We start from the raw sequence: 17,350 nt of genomic DNA on the forward strand, positions 1-17,350 counted from the left end.
TCCTTTATCAGTAGAAAAATGGGTGAAGTCAGTAAAATACTGCAGGTTCTCATTTTAATAACTTGAAAATTATTGCTCTTTCAAACAAACAAAAAAGGTCTAATTACCTTCACAAATGATGGTGCTATATACTGAGTTTCTGCTAATCTCTCAGAGGTTGACTGCAGGCGTCGTGTTCTTGATTTTAACGTTTTAAAACCTCGAGACTGTATGAAAACTGAATAAAATAGTATCACAATTACTTCTCATTGTAAATTTTTACAAGAAGAGAATACTACCTAAGATTCACAATGCTGACACCATATCGCTACATCCTAGGTTTCCATCTTATTTTCTAATATAGTTCTTTCCCTGACACTTCAGCACACTTGTCGTTAATATGGATTGAATCTATATAATAAACTTTACTTTTTTTGGTAATTTAAAGTGTTAAAAAGAAATCCCAAAGGTAAGTATAGATAAAAGTCACCGTGTCTCCTATTTCTCAAACCCCACTCCTACCTTCCTGTAAGTAACCAGTGTTAGTTAACAATTCCATTACACTTCTATGTATTTAAAAACAAGCTCTTTCTATAAAAATAGTATATAACTTTCTGCAATTGGTTTCTTTCACTTTTATCATGGGCATTTCCCAAAATAGGTCAGACAGTATATTCAGGTTTTTTTTTTCAATTTCTTCTTATATAACTGAGAGGAAGGGAGAAAGACATACACCCGCATGCGCCCCGATCGGGATCCACCCAGCAGGCAATCCCTGTCTGGTGCTGATGCTCTGTCTATCTGGGGCCATGCTCTCAATCAAGCTATTTTTAGCACCTGAGGTGGAGGCTCCACAGAATCCTCCTCAGCACCCAGGACCGATGCACTTGAACCAATTGAGCCATGGTTGTGGGAGAAGGAGAGAGAGGAAGAGAGAGAGAGAGGGACAGAGATAAACAGGAAGAGAGAGAGGGAGGAAAAGAGAAGGAAAGGGAGAGAGAAGGAGAGAGAGAGAGAGAGAGAGAGAGAGAGAGAGAGATATGGAGGAAGAAGAAGAGGGAAGGAGGAGGAGGGAGGGTGAGGGAGGGAGAAGGGGGTCGGGAGAAGCAGACAGTCACATTTCCTATGTTACCTGACTAGGAATCAAACCCAGGACTTTCACACTCTGGGCAGATGCTCTACCACAAAGCCAAATGGCCAGGGCCAACAAGTTCTTCATAGGATTATTGTTCTCCTTTCTCAACTTGGTACCTCTCTTTCATGCTACAAATTTTCCTCAACTATGGGAAGAATCTTGCTAATCCATTGATAGTTTTTTTCAAAACTACCAAAGTAGAAAATGTATTTAAACTACAAAACATAGACTTATGGTGAATAAGAAAAATACCTTCAAGTACAGTATGATTCCAGTCCAAAAGTAATCTGGTCTTGTTTCTCTCTTTGGCATCAATGCTCAAACCAGGAGCCTTCAGAGACAAACTCCTCTCACTACAAACACTAACTCGTAGGTGTTTTTTTGCCAGTTGTAGCCTAAAATTTAAAATTTAAAAGCTCTATCTGCTCAGTAATTGGCCCACTTCTAGCCAGCTTTTTTTTTTTTTTTTTTTTTCAGAGACAGAGAGAGTCAGAGAGAGGGATAGACAGACAGGAACAAAGAGAGATGAGAAGCATCATCAGTTTTTCGTTGTGACACCTTAGTTGTTCATTGATTGTTTTCTCCTATGTGCCTTTACCGTGGGCCTTCAGCAGAGTGAGTAACCCCTTGCTCAAGCCAGCGACCTTGGGTCCAAGCTGGTGAGCTTTGCTCAAACCAGGTAAACCTGCGCTCAAGCTGGCAACCTTGGGGTCTCGAACCTGGGTCCTCCTCATTCCAGTCGAATGCTCTATCCACTGCGCCACCGCCTGGTCAGGCTCTAGCCACCTTTCAACTGTTAACTACATTAACCATCCCATAGCCCACTATTATTGATTTGAACTTTGGGGTTTTCCCTAAGTTCCACTAGAAATAGTATATACCTCTGATATCAATCTGAGTTAGATGAAGGCAGCACCTGTCTTTTTTATTTATTACTATCACCTAAAACCCTCACTAGTACCTGATATAATATTGTCATATAATAATATTCAATAAATATTCAAAAAGATGCATATTTAATTTTGCTATCAATTTGATGTCATCTACCCTATAACTTATTAAAGTTCAAACCTCTGATCCATTGATGAGATCCCTCTCTTGGCCTGACATCTTATTTTTCTTTTCTTTTTTTTTGTCTTGCAATGGAATTTTGAAATGAGTGAAAGTAAAAAAAACGTGCTTAATTAATTACTTTGAAGTAGGTGTAAGGAAGTACCCGAGACCGGTGCTTCTCCACCGCAGGGCCACCAGTTAGCTGGAACTTTCACGTGGTCTGCACAAGAGGTGACTGCCCTGATCCTGTATGAAGATTACCAGGGCTTCTCCACTGCAGGGTCCCCCAGTGAGCTAGAACTTTCACGTGGTTCTGCACAAGAGGTGACTGCCCTGATCCTGTAATGATGATTACCAGGGCTTCTCCACCGCAGGGTCCACCAGTTAGCTGGAACTTCACGTGGTCTGCCAAAGAGGTGACTGCCCTGATCCTTGTATGAAGATTAACCAGGGCTTCTCCACCGCCAGGGGCCCACCAGTTAGCTGGACTTTCACGTGGTCTGCACAAGAGGTGACTGCCCTGATCCTGTATGAAGATTACCAGGGCTTCTCCACCGCAGGGGCCACCAGTTAGCTGGAACTTTCACGTGGTCTGCACAAGAGGTGACTGCCCTGATCCTGTATGAAGATTACCAGGGCTTCTCCACCGCAGGGTCCCCCAGTGAGCTAGAACTTTCACGTGGTCTGCACAAGAGGTGACTGCCCTGATCTTGTATGAAGATTACCAGGGCTTCTCCACCGCAGGGTCCACCAGTTAGCTGGAACTTTCACGTGGTCTGCACAAGAGGTGACTGCCCTGATCTTGTATGAAGATTACCAGGGCTTCTCCACCGCAGGGTCCACCAGTTAGCTGGAACTTTCACGTGGTCTGCACAAGAGGTGACTGCCCTGATCCTGTATGAAGATTACCAGGGCTTCTCCACTGCAGGGTCCACCAGTGAGCTAGAACTTTCATGTGGTCTGCACAAGAGGTGACTGCCCTGATCCTGTATGAAGATTACAGACCCCATGATCCTGGTTGAATTCAGTTCTGTTCAGGGTGATTTCCACCTTAGCAGTCCCTGAAATAATTCTATTTTCACCGGTCCCCAGGTGGAAAAGGTGGAAAACTACTGCCGAGACTGATTTATTGTGGCACTTACCACTCATATTCTAACTTCAGCTCCTACTTTATATTTTCCACATATTTACATAGACATACCTAACCTAATCATTAACAAATACACTATAAGTTTTACTGTGAGCTACAAATGAGTGTTTACAATCATTAGCATCATTAAGAAAAGCAAATCAGAATATATTAAATACATCTATATTTTTCCAAACTAAATAAAGTTGTAGCTTCATACCTGGCCAGTACTGAAGATCTGAACAAAGGCTTTTAAGAGTTCCTGAATGTTGTTTATACAAGCAAGAGGAACGTAAAGTGCTGAATACATCTATGTAACCTGCAGAGAAATTGGGAAAAGTAAATGTTTTAATTGCCAAACATAAAAAAGTTCACATAAAATATAATTTTACCAAGTTATTAGAAAAACCAAAATAATGAGTTTTGCCTTGTATTTGTACAAACTTTTATAAACATCTAAAAGCACTGCTAATCTAAATATAGTTCTTTATCCAGGCCCTGGCCAGTTGGCTCAGTGGTAGAGCGTCGGCCTGGAGTGCAGAAGTCCTGGGTTCGATTCCCGGCCAGGGCACACAGGAGAAGCGCCCATTTGCTTCTTCACCCCTCCCCCTCTCCTTCCTCTTTGTCTCTCTCTTCCCCTCCTGCAGCGAGGCTCCCGCAGCGAGGCTCCACTGGAGCAAAGATGGCCCGGGCACTGGGGATGGCTCCTTGGCCTCTGCCCCAGGCGCTAGAGTGGCTCTGGTTGCAACAGAGCTACGTCCCGGAGGGGCAGAGCATCGCCCCCTGGTGGGCAGAGCTTCGCCCCCTAGTGGGCGTGCCGGGTGGATCCCAGTTGAGCGCATGCGGGAGTCTGTCTGACTGTCTCTCCCCGTTTCCAGCTTCAGAAAAAGAAAAAAATAAAAATAAAAATAAATTAAAAAAATATAGTTCCTTATCACTTGTCAATTGTTTTATCTACAAATATAGTGGCCAATGACATTAAATTCAGATTAAGAGGCAAAGGCAGTGCCTGACCAGGCAGTGCCACCGTGGATATAGCACCAGATCAATTGACTTGAGCCCAAGGTCACTCGTTTGAGCAACGGGTCACTCGCTCTGCTGGAGCCAACCTCCCCCCCACCCCACCCCCCGTCAAGGCACATATGAGAAAGCAATCAATGACAACTAAGGTGCCGCAATGAAGAACTGATGCTTCTCATCTCTCTCCCTTCCTGTCTGTCACTATCTGTCCCTCTCTCTGACTCTCTATCTCTAGGGGAAAAAAAGAGATAAAGGCATATATTTTTAGTAAAATTATTTTTAGTTAGCCCTGGCCGGTTGGCTCAGCGGTAGAGCGTCGGCCTAGCGTGCGGAGGACCCGGGTTCGATTCCCGGCCAGGGCACACAGGAGAAGCGCCCATTTGCTTCTCCACCCCTCCGCCGCGCTTTCCTCTCTGTCTCTCTCTTCCACTCCCGCAGCCAAGGCTCCATTGGAGCAAAGATGGCCCGGGCGCTGGGGATGGCTCTGTGGCCTCTGCCTCAGGCGCTAGAGTGGCTCTGGTCGCAACATGGCGACGCCCAGGATGGGCAGAGCATCGCCCCCTGGTGGGCAGAGCGTCGCCCCTGGTGGGCGTGCCGGGTGGATCCCGGTCGGGCGCATGCAGGAGTCTGTCTGACTGTCTCTCCCTGTTTTCAGCTTCAGGAAAAAAAAAAAAAAAATTATTTTTAGTTAAGACCATAAAAACATAAAGGATCATTATTTCTTAAGAGATCATTTTTAAACCTCTAATGAACAATGTAATAAAACCAGAGGTACTACGATCTTTCTCTCTTAAAGCTCCCATAGTCATGTGGAATAAAGAAAGCTCCTTCCATAGCTATTAGGCATGAACTCTCTGGTGTTCCTTTCTAACTCCTATTCTTTTTTTTTTACAGAGACAGAGAGAGAGTCAGAGAGAGGGATAGACAGGGATAGACAGACAGGAACGGAAGATGAGAAGCATCGATCATTAGTTTTTCATTGCACATTGCTACACCTTAGTTGTTCATTGATTGCTTTCTCATATGTGCCTTGACTGTGGGCCTTCAGCAGATGGAGTAACCCTTTGCTCAAGCCAGCAACCTTGGGTCCAAGCTGGTGATCTTTTTGCTGAAACCAGATGAGCCTGCGCTCAAGCTGGCGACCTCGGGGGTCTCGAACCGGGGTCCTCGGCATCCCAGTCCGATGCTCTATCCACTGTGCCACCGCCTGGGCAGGCTCTAACTCCTATTCTTGACCAATGGGCCCATCCTGCTTTAAATCCATGATCCTATGGAAAAGGTACACAGAAACAACAAAAACAGTGGTTCTCATCTATCCCTGTATCCCAGTTAGGATTCAGAAATTCTTCAAAGAACCCTTAGAGCCTGACCAGGCAGTGGCACAGTGGATAGAGCGTCGGGTTGGGATGCAGAGGACCCAGGTTTGAGACCCCGAGGTCGCCAGCTTGAGCTCGGGCTCATCTGGTTTGAGCAAAAAGCCCACCAGCTTGAACCCAAGGCTGCTGGCTCCAGCAAGGGGTTACTCAGTTTGCTGAAGGCCCACAGTCAAGGCACATATGAGAAAGCAATCAATGAACAACTAAGGTGTTGCTACGCGCAACGAAAAACTAATGATTGATGCGTCTCATCTCTCTCCGTTCTTGTCTGTCTGTCCCTGTCTATCCCTCTCTTTGACTCACTTTCTGTCTCTGTAAAAAAAAAAAAAAAAAAAAAAAAAAAGAACCCTTAGAGTGAAGTTAGAAACCCTTTTGCCTATCTAAGGCTAGAAAATGACTGGCAGTTTATGTTAACTAGTGTTACTCTAATAAATTGGAAGGAAGGAAAGAAGAAGGGAGGGAGGGAGGGAGGGAGGGAGGGAGGAAGGGAAGGAGGAAGGGAAGGGAGGGAGGGAGGGAGGGAGGGAGGGAGGGAGGAAGGAAGGAAATAGCTAGCAGTAAGACAACCCTATAAGGAAATATAAATATGAAGACTAGAAGAGCAATAATAATATAATAAAAACTTTACTGAACACTTACTATGGGCCCCATATACTTTAAATTACTTCATCTGGTCCTCTAAAGTGAGACAGTTATTCCTCACACTCATATGGAAAAATAGCAATTTAGAAAAATTAAATAAGTACCATAGTCAATCAGTGGCAGGACTGAATTTGATCCTAAACTCTACTCACTCTTAACCACTAAGTCTCAGGGAGAAGTAGGTAGTATAGCACAAAAAGATAAGCAAAGAGAAGCAGATTTTTAATCTAAGCCCCAAGATCAGATACTTTTCATTTTATTCTCACTCCTGAATTTTTTTTTATTTTTCTTCCAGCCCTTATGCAAATTAAGCAACAACAAAAAATACAACAATTAGTACATGAATTAAGTTTATACAGAGTGCAGTTTCAAATCAAACCTTCAACTCAAACCTGCTCACTCTTGTGTTCCTGGGATTTTATAGCTTGTACTGATTTTTAAAATCTGCTCTTCCATCAATATAGAACAAGTATTTTGACAAGCCTCTAATATTCCTTGTTTGGATATCGCCCAAAAAGAAATTCAGAAAGTTGGTATCTCTTTCAACAAAAGGCCCACCTACTATAATTTCAGACTGTTACCAGACTCAAGGTAGCATGGTGCCTAGAATCCAGTACATGTCATATGCTGTATTAGATCCTGGAACAGACACTAGATTGTAGTGGAAAATCTAGTCATTTGGTGAAATTAAACTTTTATTTGGTAAAATCTAAATAAAGTCTGTATTTTAAAGTAATACAACAATGTTAATTAGTTCTGAAAACATACTATGGATGTATAAAGTAGTCAGCATTAGGGGAGCCAGGCGATGTATCTTTGCAAGTTCTCTTTGTAAATCTAAAATTATTCTAATATAAAAAGTTAGCCAAAAAACAGAAGGAAGGAAATAACTCAGCAAAGAACCTGGTATATAGTGAATGTTAATAAATGGTATCTATTAATTATTAATAGTACTAAAATTAATTAAAGCAATAAATATATTAACTTACCATATTTATTTTCAAAGAAAGACTGTGCAGAGACATAAGATGTATGCCAATGGGAAGAAATGGTTTTGCCTTTACAAAATCCAGGAAGTAGACTGTCTACCAATTGATCAATCTGTCCAATTTTTAATTCAGATAATCCAAGGTCCCTCAAGTTAAGCACAGGCTGTAAAACATTAAATCAACCAAATAAGCATTAAAATTATCAAGATATTTAATTTATAAAGTACTTAACAGTTTAAACAATATAGGTTTTAAAAATCTAATAAATATATTATTTTTATAGTTCTAGTTTTCCTGTGTTCAGTCATGTGAGGTTAGACAAAGGTTGAAAAAACTGATACTCCCAATTGTATCATTGTCAGTCCTTGGAGCTTTAAAGCACCCTCCAGTCTCTAGTGCCCATAACCAAAGCCCAACTGATAAATAAAGGGTTTGCTCTCTGCTACCACAGGGCGTCTCACTCCTCAGGTCTCATGAAGAGATCCTTTTTGAACTGAGAGGTTCCAGAGTTAGCCATACCAAAGTCTAGTAAGGAGGGAAATTCAACAATGTGTGGTCTGACCAGCGGCGGCGTAGTGAACAGGCATCAACCTGGGATACTGAGGTCCCAGGTTCAGAACTCTGAGATTGGCCCTGGCTGGTTAGCGCAATCAGTTAAGACAGTGGTTCTCGAACTTTCTGAAGTCGGGGCGCATTTAAAATCCTACAAATAAATGTAGGCGCACTACATACACATTTCCAAGATATATGTTATAATAATTAAGTCAAATATTAAAGAAATAAGTCCAAGCGTGCTTTTATGGTAATTAAACCAAATAAATACAACAAAATTAAAGTTATTCTGACATTTTTAGCCTGACCAGGTGGTGGCGCAGTGGATAGAGCATCGAACTGAGATGCGGAGAACCCAGGTTCGAGACCCCGAGGTCGCCAGCTTGAGCATGGGCTGATCTGGTTTGAGTAAAAGCTCACCATCTTGGACCCAAGGTCGCTGGCTTGAGCAAGGGGTTACTCGGTCTGCTATAGCCCCACGGTCAAGGCACATATGAGAAAGCAATCAATAAACAACTAAGGTGTCGCAGTGAAAAACTGATGATTGATGCTTCTCATCTCTCTCTGTTTCTGTCTGTCTGTCCCTGTCTACCCCTCTCTCTGACTCTCTGTCTCTGTAAAAACAAACAAACAAAAAATTTATGTTATATTTTTTGAGTTACGCTTTTTAGAATTCATAAAAAAGAGGGGTTAAAAAATAAAAAAATGACAAAAAAGTTATCTTTTTATATATATAGATACATTCTTAGTAAGATTTAGTAAATTCAGCAGGTCCTGGTGCAAATTTGTTTTTTCATTCTTGTGTTTATGAGAAATATGAGCCTGATGTGTCCTAGCGATTTCTTCAAAATTTGGGCATATATTTGAAAGGCAAACTCTCATTTCCTCGTCAATACATTGAAGAATCTCCCTCTTTTTACTTTTAATTGTATTGAGTGCAGAAAACCCCCACCATACATATCATCTTAACTTTACACCAAAGGATAGAAGAAAAAAAACCCTGAAGTCACCAGCTTGAGCATGGGATCCCATGTTCCCTGGCTTGAAGCCCAGGGTTGCTGGCTTGGCTAGAGTTCCTCAATAAAGGCACATATGAGAGGCAATCAATGAACAACTAAAATGCCACAACCATGAACTGATATTTCTCATCTCTTCCCCTTTCTGTGTATCTCTCTTGCTTAAAACAAAAAAAAGTGTGAAAACTATGCAATATATATACTTAACTAAAACAGTTCTAACATAACTACAAATAGATAGGGGTGAGTTAGTTTTTTGTCCACATGAGCCAAAGGAGACACAAAGACAACGATTACAAGCCCCAAACAGCTAGAAATTCAAGTAAGGAGAGCAAAAATAAACAGAACAAGTAAAGTATCAACTTTGTACAATTGATATAAAGTTAGATCCATGAATTATATAGTTCTAGGTTGAAGTCCAAGGGGTTATCACTTATTAGCTTTGTGACAAGTAATTCATATTCTTAGAATCCATTTCATTAGTAAAATGACTATGAAATATGTCCTGCCCGAATCATGGCACAGCACAAATCAGAGGTCATGCTTTACTCATCTACATATCCTGTCATACACAGTAAGATATTTAAAAGCATTACAATACGAAATACTTATTTCATTTTAACATTCATTTACTTTCTTCTTTTTTGAGAGTGATGAGAGAGTAAGACAGAGACCCTGGAAGTGAGAGATGAGAAGCATCAACTCATAGTTACACCACTTTAGTTGTTCATTGATTGCTTCTTACACGTGTCTTGACCAGGGAACTCAAGACGAGCCAGTGACCCCTTGCTCAAGCCAGTGACCTTGGGCTTCAAGCCAGTGACCTATGGGCTTCAAGCCAGCGACCTATGGGCTCAACCTGGCAACCTTGGGGCTTCATACCTAGAACCTCAGCATCTCAGGTCGATGCTCTATCCACAGCACACCAGTCAGGCAACATTTACTCTTAATTATGTTGTATGAAGTACCTATAAAACTCAAGTGTGTACTGTACTAAAATACTCATATTTCCAAAGAACATTACAAGCTATAGCCCACATCTCTGCAGAAGCGTCAGGAGTAATAATGTATGCCTTTGTACTTTATAATCTATTGATGGTTTCTGTGAAAGTATAACAGATGAAGAAAAAAGGAAATAAAGCTAAGTATGAAAACACTTTCCCAAATATACACAGCTTACAATGGAACTGCAATAAAAAACAAGTCAAAGGACACATTCAATATAGAATAAAGTGCAGACTCTGCAATAAAGAGTCAAAGGCACATAAAAATATATTTTAACTTTAGAAATAACTTACAGTAATATTTTCCTTATAGACAGGGATATATAAAAGCTACAAGAAAATTCCCCAACCCATAGTTGTTCAAATGTGAAAATAAAGAAAAAATTTTAATAATGAATAATCTAATATGGTAAGCCCAAATAATATAATATTGAAAAGAGTCTAGAAAAAAGGCTAAGGTGTTAAATTTTGATGTTCTCTTGCTCAGAAAATGCTGAAATATTAAAATGTTCCTCAGTGTGACTCGTGCAGCCCTTCATGGCTAGTGCCCTTCCTGGCCAAGCCAGATTTCTTACGTGGCTAAAAAAACCATGTGGGTTGAGCACCAGCCATGCCTAGTGAAGGTGGGTTCTGCCTCACTCACTCCCTCTTTTTTCTAAGACAAGTTTTCCTAACTGGTTTTGCAAACAGGGAAGAACAGGTTTTAAAAAAAAACCTTTGTAGAAGTGTTGTTTTAGAAAACCATCACACAACTACAAATAGTCTCTGAAACTCTTCTCTTTGTGGTTCACTGTTTTGTTTTTGTTTTTGATACTGCTGGAGGAGTGACTGTCCCTGCCCTGGACGGACTGCCAGGCAGACCTGCTGGAACCCCTCGAGATATCTCCCTGGTGCAGTGACCCATTCTTCAACAGAAAGTTTTTCTCCAGAGACTTTTCCTCCATGAGAGGCTCACAGCTATACCTGGGCAGCTTTACTGGCCCAACAGACTCCTGTTTGGAATTAAATATCACCAATGACAATAGACAACATGGTCAGGAGGGAGATGGCATTTTTGAACACAGGGGATGGTGTTTCGGTGCACAGGTAACTGACTCTGGAGTACTTTTCCTGGTTTCCAGGTAAAAGCTCATAGTTCCTATTAAGAAAGAGAATACATATCTCCAAAGACATCATGCTGGCCCTTGGCTGATGTGAATAATGTGGCAAAAGTCTGCAAGGGTAAGACTATCAGGAGACAAAATGTCCTTCAGTTTAAATTTCTTTCCTTTTTTGTTATTAGCAGCTTTCAGGTTAACTGGGGTCTTGGCTGGCATTTTAGAATTTGAGAATGTCTCTTTTGCAAAACTTTCTTCATAGGTTCTATGTTTCCAGCAATCCTTTCGATAGGAACAGTCATATCATTTTTCTCAAGTAGCTTCAGAAGTGACTGTGAAAGGAGTTGGAAGTCAAGAGACCTTCCTAAAGTTTCAGCTAAGTTGGGCTTTCTGAAGAGTTGGTTACAACATCTAGTCCCTTCCACAACGTGGGGAAACCAGCGGTCCTGACGCCTCCTGGCACACAGCCCCACCTCCCCCACACAGACCCAGCCTCAAAGCACAAGCTCCTTACAGCATGAAGGCGCCCATGCCCGCATCTCCACACTAGCCAGCTGGCTGGAGGGAAGGTGGGAACCAAAATAAAATATTTAGAAGTGCCTTTTAAACTACATATTAAAAACTATACAGTATGAGACCCTGGCTGGTTGGCTCAGCAGTGGAGCGTCGGCCCGGCATGTGGAAATCCTGGGTTCGATTCCAGGCCAGGGCACACAGGAGAAGCGACCATCTGCTTCTCCACCCTTCCCTCTCTCCTCTCTTTCTATCTCTCTCTTCCCCTCCTGCAGCCAAGGCTCCATTGGAGCAAAGTTGGCCCGAACGCTGAGAATGGCTCCAAGGCTCCCACTTCAGGCGCTAGAATGGCTCCAACTGCAGCGAAGCAATGCCCCAGATGGGCCGAGCATTGCCCCTAGTGGGCATGCCAGGTGCATCCCAGCTGGGCACATGCAGGAGTCTGCCAGTCTGTCACCATGCCACTTCTCACATCGGAAAAATACCAAAAAAAAAAAAAAAGTGGTGGAAAAAAACACAAAACACAGAGCAACTAATTTCCTAAGTGAGAGAAGGCTTCACTGAGGCAACAGGGAATTCGAAAAATGATGGAGAAGGAAGCCTTGGATAAGGGCAAACAAAAAGGTCATCAAAGGGCCTGGAATGTCTAAGAGGGAGCACAATGTTTAGTGATGAAAAAGACTAGAAAGATAGGCTATGGCCAGATTGTGAAGAGCCTTGTTTAAATTTAATTCTATAGATAATAGTTGGTTTTGTTTTATAGGAAGAAAACAGAAGATAAACTGGGTAAGAGGGCTAATGGGCAAGAAAAAGGTTATGAGCCTGATTTAAGCCCGGTTTAAGGATGGAAAACGAATTATAGACAAAAGACATTTGAAGAAACCAGCAGAGTAAGGGATTGAGAGGGTTCTGGGTGAATGTGCTGGTTATTTATTTTATTTTTTTTGTATTTTTCTGAAGCTGGAAACGGGGAGAGACAGTCAGACAGACTCCCGCATGTGCCCGACCGGGATCCGCCCGGCACGCCCACCAGGGGCGATGCTCTGCCCACCAGGGGACGATGCTCTGCCCCTCCGGGGCGTTGCTCTGTTGCGACCAGAGCCACTCTAGCGCCTGGGGCAGAGGCCAAGGAGCCATCCCCAGCGCCCGAGCCATCTTTGCTCCAATGGAGCCTCGGCTGCGGGAGGGGAAGAGAGAGACAGAGAGGAAGGAGAGGGGGAGGGGTGGAGAAGCAGATGGGCACTTCCCCTGTGTGCCCTGGCCGGGAATCGAACCTGGGACCTCTGCACGCCAGGCCGACGCTCTACCACTGAGCAAACCGGCCAGGGCTGTGCTGGTTATTGATTTGCTGTCTTAGCTCCTTTTCAGCCTTTTCGTTGGCTCCACGAACATGGATCTGGGCCCTTTTGAATATTTTTGCTTTGCCAGCTGACACAATGTTAAATTTTGTCAGTAGAGGGTGCTGGGGACCAAACAGCCAATGGGGTTTTTGGAGTTTAGATTTTTGGGGGACAGAGGTGTAGGGAACTGGCTGTAAGCTAACAGACTACCCAACCCTCCACCTCACTTGCCTGATTAGGTTGCAAAAGGCTAAGCCCTTCCCCACACCTCCATGCTAGCTGATATTCATCCTACCCCTCATGTCCCCCGGAAAGACTGGAGGCAAGTTTCTTCTATCCTTTGTTTAGTGTAAAGTTAAGATGATATGTATGGTGGGGGTTTTCTGCACTTGGTAAAATTTATGAGTTGCCTTGGCAACGTGATCAGAGCTCTCACTGATTTGCTAATGGCCCACTTTGCCCTATAAATAAAGCAACATGCGGTTTTTGGGCATGCTCTGTTTCTGCTATCAGCTTTGCAGAGCCCTCCGAACCCATTCTTTAATTCTTTAAGCTTATTTTCTTAATTCCGCGCCATTCCCACTCAGGACCTGGAATTACTAGTCGCGCTGGTTCGCGACAGGAGACATTGTTGGAGGAAAGGTTTTGTTTCTGGTTCTGATGTGCTCAAGGCTCTGGTCTGTGCCATCCCACAGTTCCCCTGCAGGACTTCTCCAGTGAAAGATATCCCATGAACAGTTTTCCCTGGAACCCTAGAGGGCAGATTTCCATCAAGTTCAGCTTGCATGGCTGAATACAGAGACTTCTCTGCCATTCAGTGAGCCAGTACCATGATGTCCTCCTAAACACAGTCCAAACCTTGCCCTGGGGGAGGGGTAGACTTCTTCCTGGGAAACTACCTGAATCCTAGGAGTGTTAGTTGCTCCTTAAATATATTAGTCCTATATCTTTTAGAGTTTTCTTTACTTATTACTAGCCAATCCCTAGTAATTACAATCCCCTATAAAAATTGAATTTTTACATTATACTAAAAAATTCTATTTTTTTACATTACATGTTCACTGTTCAAGTGACTGTAGTTATTCACTCCTGGTCAGACCCAGACTGATAAAGAAGGGCTAAAACCGAATATAATAAAATTTGGGGGAGTGGCTCAGTTCTAAACATCTTAATTTTTGCCTGACCTGTGGTGGCGTGGTGGATAAAGCATTGACTTGGAATGCTGAGGTTGCCGGTTCAAAACCCTGGGCTTGCCCGGTCAAGGCACATACAACAAGCAATTAATGAACGACGAAAGTGAAGCAACTATGACTTGATACTTCTTGTTCTCTCCCCTCCTCTCTCTGTAAAATCAATAAAATTAAAAAAAATTTTTTTAATTAAAAAAAAATGTAAACATCTTAATTTTGAAGGCCCTGGAGCCTATGCAGAGGGGTAATTTAATAGGCCACTACCTAATTACTTTAGAGAAACGTTAGGGTTGGAGATATATTTGGGAGTTATCAGCATGTAGATATAAACAGATGTTAAGATATAAAAATTGATTATATAACATAGGAGACTATTCATAATAAAAATTAAGGATAGCTCTGGCTAGTTGGCTCAGTGGTAGAGCATTGACCTGGTGTGTGGAAGTTCTGGGTTCAATTCCCAGTCAAGGCACACAAGAGAGGCAATCATCTGTTTCTCCCCTCTTCCCTCTTCTTTCTTTTTCTCTTTCTTCCCCTCCCATAGCCATGGCTCCATTGATTTGAGCAGTTGGCCTGGATGCTGAGGATGGCTCCACATAGCCTCCACCTCAGTCACTAAAAATAGCTTGGTTGCAAGCAGCCCCAGATGGGCACAGCATCGGCCCCAGACAGGGGTTGCCAGGGTATCCCTATTGGGGCGTATGCGGGAGTCTGCCTCTGTATCTCTCCTATTCTCATTTAAAAGAAAAAAAGGATAAACGCAGGGTATACCCAATATTTAAGGTTTGCAATAAAAAAAGAGCCAGCAAAACAGAAACTATCATCAATGTAATATCACTCAATTCAAAAGAATATTTTGGAAGTAGTACATGTTCATCAAAGTTAAATGCTCAGAAAAGTTGAAACAGATGTGGATTTTAAAATAGGTCTGTATTTAACATTAAGAAAGTGAACACTGATTTTAGCAATAGGTCTATAAAATGGTAAATGTAGTAACCAAACTATGCTGCTTGTAGATGCAGTAAAAGTTTTTTTTTTTTTTTGTATTTTTCTGAAGCTGGAAATGGGGAGAGACAGTCAGACAGACTCCCGCATGCACCCGACCGGGATCCACCCGGCACGCCCACCAGGGGCGAAGCTCTGCCCACCAAGGGGCAATGCTCTGCCCCTCTGGGGCGTCACTCTGCCACGACCACAGCCACTCTAGCGCCTGGGGCAGAGGCCAAGGAGCCATCCCCAGCGCCCGGGCCATCCCTGCTCCAATGGAGCCTCGGCTGCGGGAGAGGAAGAGAGAGACAGAGAGGAAGGGGGGGGGTGGAGAAGCACATGGACGCTTCTCCTATGTGCCTTGGCCGGGAATCTAACCTGGGTCCCCCGCACGTCAGGCCAACGCTCTACCGCTGAGCCAAACGGCCAGGACTGATGCAGTAAAAGTTTAACAAGTACAGAACCCCCTTATCCAGTTTTGCTTTCCCCTGTTTCAGTTACCTGCTACCTACCGTGGTCTGAAAATATTACATGGAAAATGCCAGAAATAAAACAATTCATGGCCCTGGCCGATGGCTCAGTGGATAGAGCGTAGACCCAGCAAATAAATGTCTCAGGTTCGATTCCCAGTCAGGGCACACAGGAGAAGTGACCATCTGCTTCTCCCATCTCCCTCTCCTCCTTCTCTACCTCTTCCCCTCCAGTGGCTTGATTGGTTCGAGCATGGCCCTAGATACTGAGGATAGCTCCACTGGAGTGCATCAGCCTCAGGTCCTAAAAATAGCTCCATACTTGAGCACTGGCCCAAGACGGGGATGCCAAGTGGTTCCTGGTTGGGGTGCATGCAGAAGTCTGCCTATCTTCCCTCCTCTTACCTTATAAAATAAAATAATAAAACAAAATAATTAAAGAATAAAAAACAATTCGTAATTTTAGAGTGTGCGCCATTCTGAATAGCATGTCGAAATCTCATGCTCTCTCTTCCTTCAGGCCTTGGACCATGACTCATGCCTTGTCCAGAGTCTTCATGCTGAATATGCTCCCCGCCAGTTAGTAGCCCTCTTGGTTATCACATCCAAGACTGCAGTTTTGGTTATCTGATGGACTGTAATGTGTTCAAGTCTCCTTTTACTTAATACATGATGGCGCCAATACATAAAAGTAGTGATACGTCAAAAAAAAAAAAAGCAGTGATACATCAAAGAGAAAGTCATAAAGAACTTCCTATAAGTGAAAACATGAAAGTTCTTAATAAGAAAAGAAAAAAGCCTGACCAGGTGGTGGCGCAGTGGATAGAGCGTCAGACTGGGATGCGGAGGACCCAGGTTCAAGACCCTGAGGTCACCAGCTTGAGCATGGGCTCATCTGGTTTAAGCAAAGCTCACCAGCTTGGACCCAAGGCCCCTGGCTTAAGCAAGGGGTCACTTGGTCTGCTGTAGCCCCCTGGTCAAGGCACATATGAGAAAGCAATCAATGAACAACTAAAGTGTCGCAACGAAAAACTGATAATTGATGCTTCTCATCTCTCTTCGTTCCTGTCTGTCTGTCCCTGTCTATTCCTCTCTCTGACTCTGTCTCTGTAAAAAAAAAAAAAAAAAAAAAAAAGGTATTGTAAGCTGAGACTGCAAAGGTCTATGATAAGAACAAATCCTCTATCTGGAAATTGTGAAGGGAAAAGAATTTATGCGAGTTAGGCTGTCATATCTCAAATTAAAAGGTTATAACCACAGTGCATAGTGCTTAGGGAGGATGGAAAAGGCATTAAATTTGTCAATGCAAGATATAAAGAAAAAACATGTTCCAGTCTGACTGACTGGTGATGATAAGATGGATAGAGTGTCAACCTGGGATGCTGAGGTCGCAGGTTTCAATCCCCGAGGTCACCTGTGTGAGCGCAGGCTCATATGGCTTGAATGCAGGCTTGCCAGCTTGAGCAGGGGGCCGTTGACTTGAGCGTGGGATCATCAACATGATCCCATAGTTCCTGGCTTGAGCCCAAAGGTCACTGGCTTGAAGCTTAAAGTCGCTGACTTGAGCAAGGAGCCACCCAGTCAAGGCACTTATAAGAAACAATCAATGAACAAGTAAAGTGACACAACTACGAGTTGATGCTTTTCATCTCTCTCTCCCTTCCTGTTTCTGTCTCCCTCTTGTGCTTAAAAAAATAAAATAAAAAAGAAAATGTTCCAACAGATGGTACTGTGTTACACCAGAAAACACTGAGCAGAAAGATTTCAGCAGGGATTCCTTGGAATAAGTGACTAGTCACATAACTTATTGCAGCCTATTATTATACCTGTTCAATTTTAAATTATTGTTGTCAATCTC

At 43.0% G+C, this 17,350-nt stretch overlaps 1 protein-coding gene, 1 non-coding gene and 1 pseudogene across 3 annotated transcripts in view; 1 reads left to right on the plus strand and 2 right to left on the minus strand.

Annotated features, from left to right (window-relative positions):
• YME1L1 (YME1 like 1 ATPase) overlaps positions 1–17,350 on the minus strand; it is an 85,720-nt gene that overhangs the window by 38,617 nt on the left and 29,753 nt on the right. For both annotated transcript variants that reach the window (XM_066280609.1, XM_066280608.1), the window contains 3 exons: positions 7,324–7,486; positions 3,517–3,615; positions 108–217 (listed from right to left, as the gene is read on the minus strand). In XM_066280609.1, coding sequence (XP_066136706.1) covers positions 108–217; positions 3,517–3,615; positions 7,324–7,486 — 372 coding nt within the window. The remainder of the gene's footprint in view (positions 1–107; positions 218–3,516; positions 3,616–7,323; positions 7,487–17,350) is intronic.
• TRNAS-GGA (transfer RNA serine (anticodon GGA)) lies at positions 3,792–3,867 on the plus strand. Its single transcript has one exon. It is a non-coding gene; the product is annotated as a tRNA-Ser (tRNA).
• LOC136337965 (cdc42 effector protein 3-like) lies at positions 10,648–11,211 on the minus strand (annotated as a pseudogene).

The sequence above is a fragment of the Saccopteryx bilineata genome, chromosome 5, assembly GCF_036850765.1.
Source record: "Saccopteryx bilineata isolate mSacBil1 chromosome 5, mSacBil1_pri_phased_curated, whole genome shotgun sequence".
Lineage (NCBI taxonomy): Eukaryota > Metazoa > Chordata > Mammalia > Chiroptera > Emballonuridae > Saccopteryx > Saccopteryx bilineata.